This window comes from Pristiophorus japonicus, chromosome 23 (genome assembly GCF_044704955.1).
Source record: "Pristiophorus japonicus isolate sPriJap1 chromosome 23, sPriJap1.hap1, whole genome shotgun sequence".
NCBI lineage: Eukaryota > Metazoa > Chordata > Chondrichthyes > Pristiophoridae > Pristiophorus > Pristiophorus japonicus.
Genome location: NC_091999.1, coordinates 41,644,101 through 41,664,116, shown reverse-complemented (window position 1 = coordinate 41,664,116; position 20,016 = coordinate 41,644,101). Strand labels below are relative to the sequence as shown.

The 20,016-nt window shown below is 48.7% G+C and overlaps 1 protein-coding gene across 1 annotated transcript in view; it reads left to right on the top strand.

The window, feature by feature from the left end:
* LOC139235504 (zinc finger protein 239-like) overlaps nt 1-20,016 on the top strand; it is a 72,185-nt gene that overhangs the window by 45,252 nt on the left and 6,917 nt on the right. The window contains exon 3 of the mRNA XM_070866587.1: nt 17,844-18,357. Within this exon, the coding sequence (XP_070722688.1) occupies nt 17,844-18,357 (514 nt within the window). The remainder of the gene's footprint in view (nt 1-17,843; nt 18,358-20,016) is intronic.

Below are 20,016 nucleotides of genomic sequence, written 5' to 3'. Positions count from 1 at the left end.
AAAGTTCAGTAACCAGAGGCACAGATTGAATGTGATTGGCAAATGAACCAGATGCTACATGAGGGGACTAATGAAGCAGCGAGATGTTCTGGCCTGGAACGCACTGCCTGTTCGGGTGGTGGAAGCAGATTCACTTGGAACTTTCGGAAGAGATAAACATGAGTTTAAAAAACTTTCAGCGTTATGGGGCAAGAGTAGGACAGGAATCCCCTGAGTGCATCTCGCTCACTAACCTGTTTTCAGTTCTGGATACTGATGAGGGCGATGGTTTCTCTGGGGAGTGCAGCCAGAGCCATGTCCACGACACCGTGGGTGGCTCAGCTGCACAGGGCGGGGAGGTAGAAGAGTGGAAGAGCAATAGTGGGAGTGGATTTGATAGTTCGGGGAACAAACAAGTGCTTCTGCAGGCACAGACATGATTCCAGGATGGTATGTTGCCTCCCTGGTGCCAGGGTCAAGGATGTCACTGAGAGGCTGCAGGACATTGTTGAGAGGGGCGGATGAACATCCAGAGGTTGTGGTCCATTTCGGGACAAATGACATCGGTAGAAAGAGGGATGAGATCCTGCAGGCAGTATTTAGGGAGCGAGGAAAGAGATTAAAAAACAGGACCTCAAAGGTAGTAATGTTCGGATTACTCCCGGTGTCCCGTGCTGGTGAGTACAGAAATAAGAAGATAGAGCAGATGAATGCATGGCTGGAGTTTGGTGCAGAAGGGAGGGCTTTAGATTCCTGAGGCATTGGGAGCGTTTCTGGGGGAGGGGGGACCAGTACAAGCCGGACAGGTTGCACCTCAACAGAACCAGACAATATCCTCACTGGATAGAGAGAGGGGACAGTGTGGATAGAGAGAGGAGACAGTGTGGATAGAGAGAGGGGACAGTTTGGATAGAGAGAGGGGACAGTGTGGATAGAGAGAGGGGACAGTGTGGATAGAGAGAGGGGACAGTGTGGATAGAGAGAGGGGACAGTGTGGATAGAGAGAGGGGACAGTGTGGATAGAGAGCGGGGACAGTGTGGATAGAGAGGGGGGACAGTGTGGATAGAGAGAGGGGACAGTGTGGATAGAGAGAGGGGACAGTGTGGACAGAGAGAGGGGACAGTGTGGATAGAGAGCGGGGACAGTGTGGATAGAGAGGGGGGACAGTGTGGATAGAGAGGGGGGACAGTGTGGATAGAGAGGGGGACAGTGTGGATAGAGAGGGGGGACAGTGTGGATAGAGAGGGGGGAGAGTGTGGATAGAGTGGGGGAGAGTGTGGATAGAGAGGGGGACAGTGTGGATGGAGAGGGGGGACAGTGTGGATAGAGAGGGGGGACAGTGTGGATAGAGAGGGGGGACAGTGTGGATAGAGAGGGGGGACGGTGTGGACAGAGAGAGGGGGGACGGTGTTGACAGAGAGAGGGGACAGTGTGGACAGAGAGAGGGGAAAGTGTGGACAGAGATAGGGGACAGTGTGGACATAGAGAGGGGACAGTGTGGACAGAGAGAGGGGGGACGGTGTTGACAGAGAGAGGGGACAGTGTGGACAGAGAGAGGGGAAAATGTGGATAGAGAGAGGGGACAGTGTGGACATAGAGAGGGGACAGTGTGGACAGAGAGGGGGGACAGTGTGGACAGAGAGAGGGGACAGTGTGGACAGAGAGAGGGGACAGTGTGGACAGAGAGGGGGGACAGTGTGGACAGAGAGAGGGGACAGTGTGGACAGAGAGAGGGGACAGTGTGGACAGAGAGAGGGGACAGTGTGGACAGAGAGAGGGGAAAGTGTGGACAGAGAGAGGGGACAGTGTGGACAGAGATAGGGGACAGTGTGGACATAGAGAGGGGACAGTGTGGACAGAGAGGGGGGACAGTGTGGACAGAGAGAGGGGACAGTGTGGACAGATAGAGGGGACAGTGTGGACAGAGAGAGGGGAAAGTGTGGACAGAGAGAGGGGACAGTGTGGACAGAGATAGGGGACAGTGTGGACATAGAGAGGGGACAGTGTGGACAGAGAGGGGGGACAGTGTGGACAGAGAGAGGGGGACACAGTGCGGACAGAGAGAGGGGACAGTGTGGACAGAGAGAGGGGACAGTGTGGACAGAGAGAGGGGGACACAGTGCGGACAGAGAGAGGGGACACAGTGTGGACAGAGAGAGGGGACAGTGTGGACAGAGAGAAGGGACAGTATGGACAGAGAGAGGGGACAGTGTGGACAGAGAGAGGGGACAGTGTGGACAGAGAGAGGGGACAGTGTGGACAGAGAGAGGGGACAGTGTGGACAGAGAGAGGGGAACGTGTGGACAGAGAGAGGGACAGTGTGGACAGAGAGGGGGGACACAGTGTGGACAGAGAGAGGGACAGTGTGGACAGAGAGAAGGGACAGTATGGACAGAGAGAGGGGACAGTGTGGACAGAGAGAGGGGAACGTGTGGACAGAGAGAGGGACAGTGTGGACAGAGAGGGGGGACACAGTGTGGACAGAGAGAGGGGACACAGTGTGGACAGAGAGAGGGGACAGTGTGGACAGAGAGAGGTGACAGTGTTGACAGAGAGGGGGGACAGTGTGGACAGAGAGGGGGACAGTGTGGACAGTGAGGGGGGACAGTGTGGACAGAGAGAGGGGACAGTGTGGACAGCGAGAGGGGACAGTGTGGACAGCGAGAGGGGACAGTGTGGATAGAGAGAGGGGACAGTGTGGACAGAGAGGGGGGACAGTGTGGATAGAGAGAGGGGACAGTGTGGACAGAGAGAGGGGACAGTGTGGATAGAGAGAGGGGACAGTGTGGATAGAGAGAGGGGACAGTGTGGACAGAGAGAGGGGACAGTGTGGATAGAGAGAGGGGACAGTGTGGACAGAGAGAGGGGACAGTTTGGATAGAGAGAGGGGACAGTGTGGACAGAGAGAGGGGACAGTGTGGACAGAGAGGGGGGACAGTGTGGATAGAGAGAGGGGACAGTGTGGACAGAGAGAGGGGACAGTGTGGATAGAGAGAGGGGACAGTGTGGACAGAGAGAGGGGACAGTGTGGATAGAGAGAGGGGACAGTGTGGACAGAGAGAGGGGACAGTGTGGATAGAGAGAGGGGACAGTGTGGACAGAGAGAGGGGACAGTGTGGACAGAGAGGGGGGACAGTGTGGATAGAGAGAGGGGACAGTGTGGACAGAGAGGGGGGACACAGTGTGGACAGAGAGAGGGGACACAGTATGTTAAGAGAGAGGGGACCATGTGGACAGAGAGAGGGGACAGTGTGGACAGAGAGAGGGGAGAGTGTGGACAGAGAGGGGGGACACAGTGTGGACAGAGAGAGGGGACACAGTATGGACAGAGAGAGGGGACCGTGTGGATAGAGAGAGGGGACAGTGTGGACAGAGAGGGGGGACACAGTGTGGACAGAGAGAGGGGACACAGTATGGACAGAGAGAGGGGACCGTGTGGACAGAGAGAGGGGACAGTGTGGACAGCGAGAGGGGACAGTGTGGATAGAGAGAGGGGACACAGTGTGGACAGAGAGAGGGGACACAGTATGGACAGAGAGAGGGGACCGTGTGGACAGAGAGAGGGGACAGTGTGGACAGAGAGAGGGGACAGTGTGGACAGAGAGAGGGGACAGTGTGGATAGAGAGAGGGGACAGTGTGGACAGAGAGAGGGGACAGTGTGGACAGAGAGGGGGGACAGTGTGGACATAGAGAGGGGACAGTGTGGACAGAGAGGGGCGACAGTGTGGACAGAGAGAGGGGACAGTGTGGACAGAGAGAGGGGACAGTGTGGACAGAGAGAGGGGACTGTGTGGACAGAGAGGGGGAACAGTGGGGACAGAGAGGGGGAACAGTGGGGACAATGTGGACAGAGAGGGGGGAACACAGTGTGGACAGAGAGAGGGGACACAGTGTGGACAGAGAGAGGGGACAGTGTGGACAGAGAGAGGGGACAGTGTTACAGAGAGAGGGGACACAGTGTGGACAGAGAGGGGGGACACAGTGTGGACAGAGAGAGGGGACACAGTGTGGACAGAGAGAGGGGACAGTGTGGACAGAGAGAGGGGACAGTGCGGACAGAGAGAGGGCACAGTGTGGACAGAGAGAGGGGACAGTGTGGACAGAGAGCGGGGACAGTGTGGACAGAGAGGGGGGACAGTGCGGACAGAGAGGGGGGACAGTGTGGACAGAGAGAGGGGACAGTGGGGACAGAGGGAGGGGACACAGTGTGGACAGAGAGAGGGGACAGTGTGGACAGAGAGAGGGGACAGTGTGGACAGAGAGAGGGGACACAGTGTGGACTGGGAGAGGGGACAGTGTGGACAGAGAGAGGGGACAGTGTGGATAGAGAGAGGGGACGGTGTGGACAGAGAGAGGGGACAGTGTGGACAGAGAGAGGGGACAGTGTGGACAGAGAGAGGGGACAGTATGGACAGAGAGAGGGGACACAGTGTGGACAGAGAGAGGGGACAGTGTGGATAGAGAGCGGGGACAGTGTGGACAGAGAGGGGGGACACAGTGTGGACAGAGAGGGGGGACACAGTGTGGACAGAGAGGGGGGACACAGTGTGGACAGAGAGAGGGGACAGTGTGGATAGAGAGAGGGGACAGTGTGGACAGAGAGAGGGGACACGGTGTGGACAGAGAGAGGGGACACGGTGTGGACAGAGAGGGGGGACACAGTGTGGACAGAGAGAGGGGACAGTGTGGATAGAGAGAGGGGACAGTGTGGACAGAGAGAAGGGACAGTGTGGACAGAGAGAGGGGACAGTGTGGATAGAGAGGGGGGGCAGTGTGGATAGAGAGAGGGGACAGTGTGGATAGAGAGAGGGGACAGTGTGGATAGAGAGAGGGGACAGTGTGGACAGAGAGAGGGGACAGTGTGGACAGAGAGAGGGGACAGTAGGTATCGTGGTTGGAAGGCAGAGGAAACAAAAGCTAGAAAATAGACAATAGGGGAGTTTGGCAGCACTAAATGCCAGTGCCAGTGTATTTCAATGAGATCACTTCTCATTCGTCTAAACTCCAGAGAGTATAGGCCCATTCTACACAAACTCTCATCATAAGTCAGTCCTCTCATCACAGGAATCAATCTAGAAATACTTCAATGCCAATGCAAGGAGTCTGGGGATTAAGGCAGATCAGCTGAGGGCACAGACAGACATGTGGGGGTATGATATTGTAACTATTAGTGAAACACGGCTAAAAGAACTGCAGGAATGGCAGCTCAACATTCCTCGTTACAGGGTTTTAAGGCGAGACAGAGACAGGGATAAAAAAAGGAGAGCGCGTCGCAGTGTTGATTAAAGAAACAATTCCAGCTGTGGGGAGGGATGATATGTTCGAAGGATCATCAAATGAGGCCACATGGGAGAAGTGAAGAACAAAAAAGGGGCGATCACACTGCTGGGGATGTACTATAGACCCCCAAACAGTCACAGGGAGACAGAAGAGCAAATATGTCGGCACATTTCTGCTACGTGCAAAAATAATAGGGCAGTAATAGATGGGGGAATTTAACTACCCAAATATTAACTGGGATAGAATTAGTATGAAAGATATAGAAGGAGCAGAATTCTTAAAATGCATTCAGGAGAACTTTTTTAGCCATTACGTAGCAAGCCCAACAAGAGATGGGATGATTCTGGAATAGGTTTAATGAATGAAGCTTGGGCAGGTGGAAGGGGTATCAGTGGGAGAGCATTTTGGTGCTGGTGATCATAATTCAGTTAGATTTAGGGTAGTTATGGAAAAGGACAAAGATGGACCAGGAATAAAAGTTCTCAATTGGGGTAAAGCTAATTTTACTAAGCGGAGATGTGATTTAATCAACGTGGACTGGAAACAGCTACTTGAAGGTAAATTAGTGTCAGAGCAATGGGAGGCATTCAAGGAGGAGATAGCGGGGGTTCAGAGCAAGTATGTTCCCTTAAGATAAAGGGTGGGACTAATAAATCTAGAGCCCCTTAGATGTCAATATTAGAATATCAGAGATAGGAGCAGGAGTAGATCATACGGCCCCTCGAGCCTGCTCCGCCATTCAATAACATCATCGCCTTCAACTCCACTTTCCCACTTGATCTCCATATCCCTTGATTCCCCGAGAGTCCAAAAATCTAACTATCTCAGCCTTGAATAGAGTGAGCATCCACAGCCCTCTGGGGCAGAGAATTACAAAGATTCACAACCCTCTGAGTGAAGACATTTCTTTTCTCTGTCTTAAATGACCTCCCCCTTATCTTGAGCCCCCGAGTTCTAGTCACTCCAGCCCGGGGGAATCGAGCTCTCAGCATCTACCCTGTCAATACCCTTCAGAATCTTGTATGTTTCAATGAGATCACCTCTCATTCTTCCAAACTCCAGAGAGTATCGGTCTATTCTACACAATCTCTCATCGTAAGACAGCTCTCTCATCCCAGGAATCAATCTTGTGAACCTCCGTTGCACCATCTCCAAGGCAAGTATATCTTTTCTTAGATAAGGAGACCGAAACTGCCCAGTACTCCAGGTGTGGTCTCACCAAGGTCCTGTACAATTGTAGCAATAGATCCTTACTCTTATACTCCACCCCCTTACTGCTTGCTGTACCTGCATGCTCGCTTTCTGTGTTTCTTGCACAAGGACACCCAAATCTCTCTCAACACCAACATTTAAAGTTTCTCACCATTTAAAAGATATTCTGTTTTTCTATTCTTCCGACCAAAGTGAATAACCTCACATTTCCCGACATTATACTCAATCTGCCACCTTACTGCCCATTCACATCGTCTATCTATATATCTTTGCACTCTTGTGTTCTGCTCATAGCTTACTGTCTCACCGAGCTTTGTATCGTCAGCAAATATTACACTGGGTCCCTTTATCTCGGTCATTAATATAGATTGTAAATAGCTGAGGCCCCAGCACTGATCCTTGCTGCACCCCACGAGTTACAGCCTGCCGGAAGCCCCGCCCCTCACACACTCCAATTGGTTGGAGGACCAACTGCACATTCTGTCCTCCAGCCCCGCCCCACTCTTTCTATTGGTGGGGAGCTGCCGTCAATCACCCGGGCAGTGTGAGCTGAGCAGATGCAGGCGGCGGTGGCAGACGCTGACGCAGGAGGTGAGCGAGATCCAGGGAGCGGGTTAAAGAAACGCTGGGGACAACAACACCAAGTGCAGCCCCGGGCCCGGATATAAACCGGGGAACATTCTCCCCACACCGGAGGGAGGGGATATAAACCGGGGAACATTCTCCCCACACCGGGGGGGGGGGATATAACCCGGGGAACATTCTCCCCACACCGGAGGGAGGGGATATAAACCGGGGAACATTCTCCCCACACCGGGGGGGGGGGATATAAACCGGGGAACATTCTCCACACACCGGGAAGGGGGATATAATCCGGGGAACATTCTCCCACACCGGGGGGGGGATATAAACCGGGGAACATTCTCCCCACACCGGGGGGGGGATATAAACCGGAGAACATTCTCCCCACACCGGGGGGGGGATATAAACCGGGGAACATTCTCCCCACACCGGGGGCGATATAAACCGGGGAACATTCTCCCCACACCGGGGGGGGGGATAAAATCCGGGGAACATTCTCCCACACCGGGGGGGGGGATATAAACCGGGGAACATTCTCCCCACACCGGGGGCGATATAAACCGGGGAACATTCTCCCCACACCGGGGGATATAAACCGGGGAACATTCTTCCCACACCGGGGGGGCGGATATAAACCGGGGAACATTCTCCCCACACCGGGGGGGGGGATATAAACCGGGGAACATTCTCCCCACACCGGGGGGGGGGGATATAAACCGGGGAACATTCTCCCCACACCGGGGGGGGCTATAAACCGGGGAACATTCTCCCCACACCGGGGAAGGGATATAAACCGGGAAACATTCTCCCCACACCGGGGGGAGGGGATATAAACCAGGGAACATTCTTCCCACACCGGGGGAGGGATATAAACCGGGGAACATTCTCCCCACACCGGGGGGAGGGGATATAAACCGGGGAGCATTCTCCCCACACCGGGGGGGGATATAAACTGGGGAACATTCTCCCCACACCGGGGGGATATAAACCGGGGAACATTCTCCCCACACCGGGGGCGGGGCCCGGATATAAACCGGGGAACATTCTCCCCACACCGGGGGTGGGGGGCATATAAACCGGGGCACATTCTCCCCACACCGGGGGGGGGATATAAACCGGGGAACATTGCCCCACACCGGGGGGGGGGTGATATAAACCGGGGAACATTCTCCCCACACCGGGGGGTGGGGCATATAAACCGGGGAACATTCTCCCCACACCGGGGGATATAAACCGGGGAACATTATCCCCACACCGGGGGGGGCCCGGATGTAAACCGGGGAACATTCTCCCCACACCGGGAGTGGGGAATATAAACCGGGGAACATTCTCCCCACACCGGGAGTGGGGGGGGATATAAACCGGGGAACATTCTCCCCACACCGGGGAGGGATATAAACCGGGGAACATTCTCCCCACACCGGGAGTGGGGGGAAAAAACCAGGGAACATTGTCCCCCTGCCTGCCGGGTCCTGGGTCCACTCCAGCCCGAAGGAGCGGTCAGTGCATGCGCTGTGTCTGCGTCAAACTCTCAGGGAGCGTCTGTAAATCAACGAGAAATAGTAATGGACCAGGGAGTGTCTGTAAATGAAGGAGCAATGGTGACTGAGCAGGGAGCATCTGTAAAGAATTCTAGAATCACAGAATATTACAGCACAGAAGGGGGCCATTCGGCCCATCGAGTCTGCGCCGATACTTTCGGGGAGCAATCCGGTTATCCCGCTTCTCCCGCCCTTTCCCCAAATCCCTGCAATATCATTCTGCTTCAAGTGTTTGTCCAATTCACTTTTGAAGGCTACTATTGACTCTGTCTCCACCGCTCCGTCAGGCAGTGCATTCCAAACCCTAACCACTCCTTGTGTGAAAATGGTTTTCCTCATGTGACCTCTGTTTTTGCCAATCGCCTCAAATCTGTGCCCTCTGGTTGTCAGTGTTAGAAACAGTTTCTCTATTTATTCTATCTCATCTTCATGATTTTTAACACCTCTATCAAATCTCGTCTTAACCTTCTCTGCTCCAAGCAGAACAATCCTAGCTTCTCCAGTCTCCACATAAATGAAGTTCCTCATCTCTGGCACCATTTCAGTAAATCTCTTCTGTCCCCTCTCCAAAGCCTTTGTGTCCTTCCTGAAGTGTGCCCAGAATTGGACCCAATCCTCCAGCTGGGCTCGAGCTAGTGTTTAATATAGCTTTAGCATAACTTCCCGGCTTTAGTACTCTGTGCCTCGATTTATAAAGCCCAGGATCCTTTACGCTTTATTAACAGCTTTGTTAACCTGTCCTGCCACCTTCAAAGATTTATTAAACTCTTTAAATATTTCAAAAAATGTAGCAGAAATGGAGAGTGGTCAGGGAGCGTCTGTAAAGGAAGGAGAAATGGAGAGTTGTCAGGGAGCGTCTGTAAAGGAAGGAGAAATGGAGAGTGGTCAGGGAGCGTCTGCAAAGGAAGGAGAAATGGAGAGCGGTCAGGGAGCGTCTGTAAAGGAAGGAGAAATGGAGAGTGGTCAGGGAGCGTCTGCAAAGGAAGGAGAAATGGAGAGTGGTCAGGGAGCGTCTGTAAAGGAAGGAGAAATGGAGAGTGTTCAGGGAGCGTCTGTAAAGGAAGGAGAAATGGAGAGTGGTCAGGGAGCTTCTGTAAAGGAAGGAAAATGGAGAGTGGTCAGGGAGCGTCTGTAAAGGAAGGAGAAATGGAGGGTGGTCAGGGAGCGTCTGTAAAGGAAGGAGAATTGACAACTGGGCACGAAGCTCAATTTAAAAATTCTCATCCTTGTTTTCAAATCCCTCTGTGGCCTCGCCCCTCCCTACCTCTGTAACCTCCTCCAGCCCTACAACCCTCCAGGATCTCTGGCGTCCTGCACATTCCTGATTTTAATCACACCACCATTGGTGGCCATACCTTCAGCTGCCTAGACCCTAAGCTCCAGCATTCCCTCCCTAAACCTCTCCCTCCTCCTTTAACACTCTAAGAACGTAAGAAATAGGAGCAGGAGTAGGCCATTCGGCCCCTCGAGCTTGCTCCACCATTCCATAAGATTATGGCTGATCTGATCATGGACTCAGCTCCACTTCCCTGCCCGCTCCCCATAACCCTTTACTCCTTATCGTTGAAAAATCTGTCTATCTCCACCTTAAATATATTCAATGACCCAGCCTCCACAGCTCTCTGGGTCAGAGAATTCCACAGATCTACAACCCTCTGAAAGAAGAAATTTCTCCTCATCTCAGTACTAAATGGGCGGTCCCATATTCTAAGACTATGTCCTTTACTTTTAGTTTCGCCTATGAGTGCAAATATCCTCTCTGCATCCACCTTATCGAGCCCCCTCATTATCTTGTATGTTTCAATAAGATCACCTCTTATTCTTCTGAACTCCAATGAGTATAGGCCCAACCTATTCAACCTATCTTCATAAGACAACCTCCTCATATCCGGAATCAACCTAGTGAACCTTCTCTGACAGCCTCCAATGCAAGTATATCCCTCCTTAAATAAGGAGACTAAAACTGTACGCAGTACTCCAGGTGTGGCCTCACCAATACCCTGTACAGGTGTAGCAGGACTTCTCTGCTTTTATACTCTATCCCCCTTGCAATAAAGGCCAACATTCCATTTGCCTTCCTGATTACTTGCTGTAACAACATACTAACTTTTTGTGTTTCATGCACAAGGACCCCCAGGTCTCTCTGTACTGCAGCACTTTGCAATTTTTCTTCATTTAAATTATAATTTGTTTTTCTATTATTTCAGCCAAAAGTGGATAATCTCACAGTTTCCCACTTTATACTCCATCTGCCAAATTTTTGCCCACTCATTGAGCCTTTGCAGATTTTTTGTGTCCTCCTCACAATTTGCTTTCTCACCCATCTTTGTATCATCAGCAAACTTGGCTACATTACACTCTGTACTTCATCCAAGTCATTAATACAAATTGTAAATAGTTGAGGACCCAGCACCGATTCCTGCGGCACCCCACTAATCACTGTTTGCCAACTGGAAAATGACCCAATTACCCTGACTCTGTTAGTTAGCCAATCCTCTATCCATGCTTATATATTACCCCCAACCCAGTGAGCATTTATCTTGTGCAGTAACCTCTTATGTGGCACCTTATCGAATGCCTTCTGGAAATCCAAATACACCACATCCACTGGTTCCCCCTCATCCATCCTGCTCATTACATCCTCAAAGAACTCCAGCAAATTTGTCAAACCTGATTTCCCTTTTATAAAACCATGCTGACTCTGCTTGATTGAATCATGCTTTTCCAAATGTCCCATTGCTGCTTCCTTAATAATGGACTCCAGCATTTTCCCAACGACAGATGTTAGGCAAACTGGTCTGTAGTTTCCTGCTTTTTGTCTGCCTCCTTTTTTAAATAGGGGCGTTACATTTGTGGTTTTCCAATCTGTTGGGACCACCCCAGAATCCAGGGAATTTTGGTAGATTACAACCAATGCATCCACTATCTCTGCAGCCATTTCTCTTTAGACCCTGGGATGTAAGGCATCAGGTCCAGGGGACTTGTCCACCTTTAGTCCCATTATTTTACCTAGTACCACTTCATTAGTGATAGTGATTGTATTAAGTTCCTCCCTACCTATAGCCCCTTGATTATCCACCATTGGGATGTTTTTAGTGTCTTCTACCGTGAAGACCGATACAAAAATTTGTTCAACGTCTCTGCCATTTCCCTGTTCTCCATTATTAATTCCCCAGTCTCATCCTCCAGGGGACCAACATTTACTTTAGCCACTCTTTTCCTTTTTAACCCTCTTTAAAATGTGCCTCTTTGACCATCGGTGTCAAATTCTATCTGATAATGCTCCTGTGAAGCACCAGGGGCCATTTTACAGAGTTATTTCAAGGCTGAGATAGATACATAGAAACATAGAAACATAGAAAATAGGTGCAGGAATAGGCCATTCGGCCCTTCTAGCCTGCACCGCCATTCAATGAGTTCATGGCTGAACATTCAACTTCAGTACCCTATTCCTGCTTTCTCGCCATACCCCTTGATCCCCCTAGCAGTAAGGACCTCATCTAACTCCTTTTTGAATATATTTAGTGAATTGGCCTCAACAACTTTCTGTGGTAGAGAATTCCACAGGTTCACCACTCTCTGGGTGAAGAAGTTCCTCCGCATCTCGGTCCTAAATGGCTTACCCCTTATCCTTAGACTGTGACCCCTGGTTCTGGACTTCCCCAACATTGGGAACATTCTTCCTGCATCTAACCTGTCTAACCCCGTCAGAATTTTATATGTTTCTATGAGGTCCCCTCTCATTCTTCTGAACTCCAGTGAATACAAGCCCAGTTGATCCAGTCTTTCTTGATAGGTCAGTCCCGCCATCCCGGGAATCAGTCTGGTGAACCTTCGCTGCACTCCCTCAATAGCAAGAATGTCCTTCCTCAGGTTAGGAGACCAAAACTGTACACAATACTCCAGGTGTGGCCTCACCAATGCCCTGTACAACTGTAGCAACATCTCCCTGCCCCTGTACTCAAATCCCCTTGCTATGAAGGCCAACATGCCATTTGCTTTCTTAACCGCCTGCTGCACCTGCATGCCAACCTTCAATGACTGATGTACCATGACACCCAGGTCTCTTTGCACCTCCCCTTTTCCTAATCTGTCACCATTCAGATAATAGTCTGTCTCTCTGTTTTTACCACCAAAGTGGATAACCTCACATTTATCCACATTATACTTCATCTGCCATGCATTTGCCCACTCACCTAACCTATCCAAGTCGCTCTGCAGCCTCACAGCATCCTCCTCGCAGCTCACACTGCCACCCAACTTAGTGTCATCCGCAAATTTGGAGATACTACATTTAATCCCCTCATCTAAATCATTAATGTACAGTGTAAACAGCTGGGGCCCCAGCACAGAACCTTGCGGTACCCCACTAGTCACTGCCTGCCATTCTGAAAAATACCCATTTACTCCTACTCTTTGCTTCCTGTCTGACAACCAGTTCTCAATCCATGTCAGTACACTACCCCCAATCCCATGTGCTCTAACTTTGCACATCAATCTCTTGTGTGGGACCTTGTCGAACGCCTTCTGAAAGTCCAAATATACCACATCAACTGGTTCTCCCTTATCCACTCTACTGGAAACATCCTCAAAAAATTCCAGAAGATTTGTCAAGCATGATTTCCCTTTCACAAATCCATGCTGACTTGGACCTATCATGTCACCTCTTTCCAAATGCACTGCTATGACATCCTTAATAATTGATTCCATCATTTTACCCACTACCGATGTCAGGCTGACCAGTCTATAATTCCCTGTTTTCTCTCTCCCTCCTTTTTTAAAAAGTGGGGTTACATTGGCTACCCTCCACTCCATAGGAACTGATCCAGAGTCAATGGAATGTTGGAAAATGACTGTCAACGCATCCACTATTTCCAAGGCCACCTCCTTAAGTACTCTGGGATGCAGTCCATCAGGCCCTGGGGATTTATCGGCCTTCAATCCCATCAATTTCCCCAACACAATTTCCCGGCTAATAAGGATTTCCCTCAGTTCCTCCTCCTTACTAGACCCCCCGACCCCTTTTATAACCGGAAGGTTGTTCGTGTCCTCCTTCGTGAATACCGAACCAAAGTACTTGTTCAATTGGTCCGCCATTTCTTTGTTCCCCGTTATGACTTCCCCTGATTCTGACTGCAGGGGACCTACGTTTGTCTTTACTAACCTTTTTCTCTTTACATACCTATAGAAACTTTTGCAATCCGTCTTAATGTTCCCTGCAAGCTTCTTCTCATACTCCATTTTCCCTGCCCTAATCAAACCCTTTGTCCTCCTCTGCTGAGTTCTAAATTTCTCCCAGTCCCCAGGTTCGCTCCTATTTCTGGCCAATTTGTATGCCACTTCCTTGGCTTTAATACTATCCCTGATTTCCCTTGATAGCCACGGTTGAGCCACCATCCCTTTTTTATTTTTATGCCAAAAAGGAATGTACAATTGTTGTCGTTCATCCATGCGGTCTCTAAATGTCTGCCATTGCCCATCCACAGTCAACCCCTTAAGTATCATTCGCCAATCCATCTCAGCCAATTCACGCCTCATACCTTCAAAGTTAGCCTTCTTTAAGTTCTGGACCATGGTCTCTGAATTAACTGTTTCATTCTCCATCCTAATGCAGAATTCCACCATATTATGGTCACTCTTCCCCAAGGGGCCTCGCACAACGAGATTGCTAATTAATCCTTTCTCATTACATAACACCCAGTCTAAGATGGCCTCCCCCCTAATTGGTTCCTCGACATATTGGTCTAAAAAACCATCCCTTATGCACTCCAGAAAATCCTCCTCCACCGCATTGCTTCCAGTTTGGTTAGCCCAATCTATGTGCATATTAAAGTCACCCATTATAACTGCTGCACCTTTATTGCACGCACCCCTAATTTCCTGTTTGATGCCCTCCCCAACATCACTACTACTGTTTGGTGTTTGGGGAATCGAGGGATATGGAGATCGGGCGGGAAAGTGGAGTTCGGGTTGATGATCAGTCATGATGTTATTGAATGGTGGAGCAGGCTCGAGGGGCCGTATGGCATACTCCTGCTCATAACTCTTATGTTCTTAAAGGCGCTATATAAATGAAAGTTGTTGTTGTCTATAAAGGAAGGAGAAATGGTGATGGGTCAGGGAGAGCATTTGATCAGAACTGGGAGATATGGCAGATGGATAGCTTCTAGGGAGCGATCGAGTGAGGGAAAGGAGAGAGAGAGACCATGTACATAAGAAATGAACTGGAAAGTTGGGTGGGGAAAAGGAGGTGGAGAAACGACAGCAGACAAAAGGAGGCACAATGGGAGAAGGGAGAGTAATAAAAGACACATAGAAAATAAAAAGACTAGCATTTATTTTGCACCTTTCACCACCACCAGATGCCCCAAAGCACTTTACAGTCAATTAAGTTATTTTTGAAGTGTAGTCACTATCGTAATGTAGGAAACACAGCAACCAATTTACAATGTGATAATGACCAAATAATCTGCTTTACTGATTTTAAGGGAAAATATTGGCCAGGACATCGGGGATAACTCCCCTGTTCTGCTTGAAATAGTGCAATGGGACCTTTTACATCCACCTGAGGGAGCAGACGGGGCCTCGGTTTAACATCTTATCCAAAAGGCAGCACCTCCGACAGTACAGCAGTCCCTCAGCACTGCACTGGAGCATCAGCCGAGAGTTTTGTGTTCATGTCTCTGGAGTGTGACATCAACCCACAACCTTGTGACCCAGAGGCAAGTGTGTTACCCACTGAGTCACAGCTGACACCAATACTGACATAGTTACAGCAGGTTAGCTCAGTTTGAGATGTTAGATGATGCATTTATCAATGCTGAGATGTTTTTTCTATTCCTCAAAATCAGTAACATTTTGGAAGGTTCAGGTCAAGGTTCACAGATTAACAATAAGAAATAGGAGCAGGAGTAGGCCATTTGATCCCTCGAGCCTGCTCTGCCATTCAATAAAATCATGGCTGATCTGATCTTGACACAACTCCACTTTCCTGCCTGCTCCCCATAACTCTTGACTCCCCTGTATTTCAAAAATCTGTCTATCTCCCCTTTAAATATATTGACTGACTCAGCCTCCACAGCTCTCTGGGGTAGAGAATTCCAAAGATTCACCAACCTCAGAGAAGAAATTCCTCCGCATCTCCGTTTTAAATGGGCGACCCCTTATTCTGAAACTATGCACCCGAGTTCTAGATTCTCCCACGAGGGCAAACATCCTCTCTGCATCTACCCTGTCAAGCCCCCTCAGAATCTTACACGTTTCAATAAGTTCATCTCTCATTCTTCGAAACTCCAATGAGTACAGGCCTTACCTGCTCAAGCTTACTTCATAAGACAACCCCTTCATCTCAGGAATCAATCTCGTGAACCTTCTCTGAACTGCCTCCAATGCAAGTGCAACCCTCCTTAAATAAGGAGACCAAAATTGTACGCAGTACTCCAGGTGTGGTCTCACGAACAGCCTGTACAGTTGTAGCAAGACTTCTCTACTTTTATACTCCATTCCCCTTCAATAAAGGCCAACATTCCATTTACCTTCCTGATTAGTTGCTGTACCTGCATGCTAACTTTTTGTGTTTCATGCACAAGGACCCCCAGATCCTTCTGTACCGCAGCATTTTGTAGTCTCCATTTAAATAATAATTTGCTTTTTTATTCTTCCTACCAAAGTGCATAACCTCACATTTTCCCTCATTATACTCCATCTGCCAAATTTTTGCCCACTCACTGAGCCTGTCTATAACCCTTTGCAGATTCTTTGTGTCCTCCTCACAACTTGCTTTCCCACCTATCTTTGTATCAGCAGCATATTTGGCTGCAGTGCACTCCGTCCCTTCATACAAGTCATTAATATAGATTGTAAATAGTTGAGGCCCCAGCACTGATCCCTGTGGCTCCCCACTAGTTACAGTTTGCCAACCTGAAAATGACCCATTTATCCTGACTCTCTGTTTTCTGTTAGTTAGCAAATCCTATATCTATGCTAATATATTACCCCCAACCCTATGAGGTCTTATATTGTGCAGTAACCTTTCTTCTGGCACCTTACCGAATGCCTTCTGGAAATGTAAATACACAACTGCTACTGGTTCCTCTTCATCCACCCTGCTCATTACATCCTCAAAGAACTCCAGCAAGTTTGTCAAACGTGATTTCCCTTTCATAAAACCATGCCGTCTCTGCTTGACTATTATGATTTTCATAATGTCCTGCTACTATTTCATTAATAATGGCCTCCAGCATTTTCCCAATGATAGATGATAGGCTAACTGCTCTATAGTTTCCTGCTTTCTCTCTCCCTCCCTCCCTTGTTGAATAGGGGTGTTGCATTTGAGGTTTTCCAATCCACTGGGACCTTGCCAGAATCCAGGGAATTTTGGTAGATTACAACCAATCCATCCACTTGCTCTGCAGCCACTTCTTTTAAGACCCCAGGATGCAGGCCATCAGGTCCAGGGGACGTCCACCTTTAGTCCCAATAGTTTGTCTAGTACTTTTTCTCTAGTGATACTGATTGTTTTAAGTTCCTTGCTCCCTGTGACCCCTTGATTATCTATTATTATTGGGATGCTTTTAGTGTCTTCCACCGTGAAGACCACACAAAATATTTGTTTAAAGTCTCTGCCATTTCCCTGTTTCTCATTATTAATTTCCCGTCTCATCCTCTAAGGGACCAACGTTTATTTTAGCTATCTCTTCCTTTTTATATATCTGTAGAAGCTCTGACTGTATTTATATTTCTTGCCAGTTTACTCTCAGTCTATCTTCTCCCTCTTTATTATTTTTATTAAGTCAATACTTAAAACCACACAGCAGAAGGAAAGAATGTTCCATAGAAACTAGAATTGTCTCTTCTGAATTTCGATCCTGTACTTACAGTGATGACTTTTGTAAACTCCTTTTGCAGGGTGTGAAAAGGGGAGGATTTGAAGGAGGGAAACTCAAACTAAACGTCACGTCAAGATCTGATACAGTCATTCGATTCATCAGGACTTGAATACCATCGGCCTTTGAATGTGGAAGGAGAAATGTTTGTTTATTCTGTCTGTGGGGAAAGATTAAAACATCAATGTGACTGTAAAAGCAGAGACCCACACACCCGAGTGAGAGTGTTTCAGTGCACTGATTGTGGAAAGAGCTTGAACCAGTTACACAGCCTGAAAAACCATCGCACCATTCACAGCGGGGAGAAACTGTAAACGTGTTGTGTGTGGAGGAGGCTTCAACTGATCGTCCAACCTGGAGAGACGGAAGCACACCCGCACCACGGAGAAACCGTGGAAATGTCGGGACTGTGGGAAGGGATTCAGCTGCCCGTCTGCGCTGAAAATTCATCAACACAGTCACACTGGGGAGAGGCCGTTCACCTGCTCTGAGTGTGGGAAGGGATTCACTCAGTCATCCGACCTGCTGACACACCAGCGAGTTCACACTGGGGAGAGGCCATTCACCTGCTCTGAGTGTGGGAAGCGATTCACTGTGTCATCCCACCTGCTGTCACACCAGCGAGTTCACACTGGGGAGAGGCCGTTCACTTGCTCGGAGTGTGGGAAGCGATTCACTCAGTCAGCCCACCTGCTAACACACCAGCGAGTTCACACTGGGGAGAGGCCGTTCACCTGTTCTGAGTATGGGAAGCGATTCACTCGGTCATCCTACCTGCTGACACACCAGCGAGTTCACACTGGAGAGAGGCCGTTCACCTGCTCTGAGTGTGGGAAGGGATTCGCTCGGTCATCCAACCTGCTGACACACCAGCGAGTTCACAAGTGACTGCAGTGGTTGGATTCTGCTATCATTGCTGCTGTTAATCACATCCCGACTGAAGCGTGTCCATTCTGACAGTTGAAGTTTGTTTCTGATGATAACCACTATAACTGGGCTGGAATATAATATTGTGATGTTTCAATAATAGAGTGTGTCGACATTTAATGTTCCAAGATAAGAGGAGACTAATTGATGTCCTGCTACTGACTGCACCATTTTGGGGCCTTTTCTCCTTTCTAACTCTGGATTATTTCAGTTCTCATACCTTTGGTTACTCTCGTGGACAAGTGCCAGTTCCCCTTACCTTCCAGAGTGCCTCTCCTAGCCTTGGTATTGTGGGAAGGTGTCGGTAACATGCCTGGGATCACTGAACACAAAACCCAGTCTGTGAATCACTTTCAGATACTGGACTCAGCGTGTGCCCCACAGCATCTCTCTCACCTTCGATGTGTGAATGGAGCATCACGCCTGCAAACCTGGGTTCAATTTAAATTTTAATCCACTCAGGAAATGTATTTAAGAAAATACAGGTCACATCAAATAATTGGCAACATTTTCGAGTCAACAAGATGAACAAGTAAATACATCCCGGCCCAATATTCCAGCTCTGCATTCACAGGAGAAATTCTGTTATCAAACTCCTCGAGTCGACAGAATATAGATCAATGCTAACTCTAAGAATATCTAGCATCTGTTGTAAATATCTTTCAAATCCCAACCGATGCAATCTGGCGTTTTCCTTTCAGTTGAAGTGAATGGAAGATGAGAGGGGTGTTGGCATCGGAAACTCGGTAAATTCAGCTTCTAAAAGGTGTTCATGTTTAGTTCATTCCATATTGGGGAAAATGTGGTTGTTATCATTAGAGAGTGATTTCACTGAGCAACAGTTGGTGTTTCCAAGCAACTGGCCGTGGATATTTTCATCATAGAATATTTCTAATCTAAACATTCTGTTAGAATAAGAAAAATTCAGAGACTAGTGGTTTGTGCTTGCCACAGGAAGACCAGTGTTTTACGTGCTTCTAACGTTGTTGATGTATGTTGGAAGAAAATGCAGACTTGTGTCTCTGGACTATGCCGTAGCCAAAGACGACCATATCAGGCAATGCCAGTTCCAGTTGGATAAGAGGTTGATGGTATAGCAAAAGATCCAGCAGTTAAAACAAAATTATCTCCAGTTATCTGCAGACATCGAATGTCGCAGCATGCTGACAAAGTTGGAATTAAGAATTTAAAGTATTGATTTAAATTATTGGGATCGATTGTTATAGAATTGAATTGTTATAGAATGGAAAAGTGATGAAGTTATGCTAAACTTGTATCGAACCTTGGTTAGACTTTGTGTGTGCAATTCTGGTCACCATATTACAAAAAGGATATGGAGGCACTGGAGAGGGTGCAGAGAAGATTTACAAGGATGATACCAGAAAGGCGATCGTATACCTATCGGGAAAGGATGGACAGGCCAGGTCTCTCTTCCCACGAAAAAAGAAGGCTGAGGGGTGACCTAATGTCTTTAAAATGATGAAAGGTTTTGACAGATTAGATACAGTGTTTCCACTTGTGGGGACCAGCATAATTAGAGGCCATCAACATAAGATAGTCACCAAGAAATCAAATAGGGAATTCAGAAGAAACCTCTACCCAGAGAGT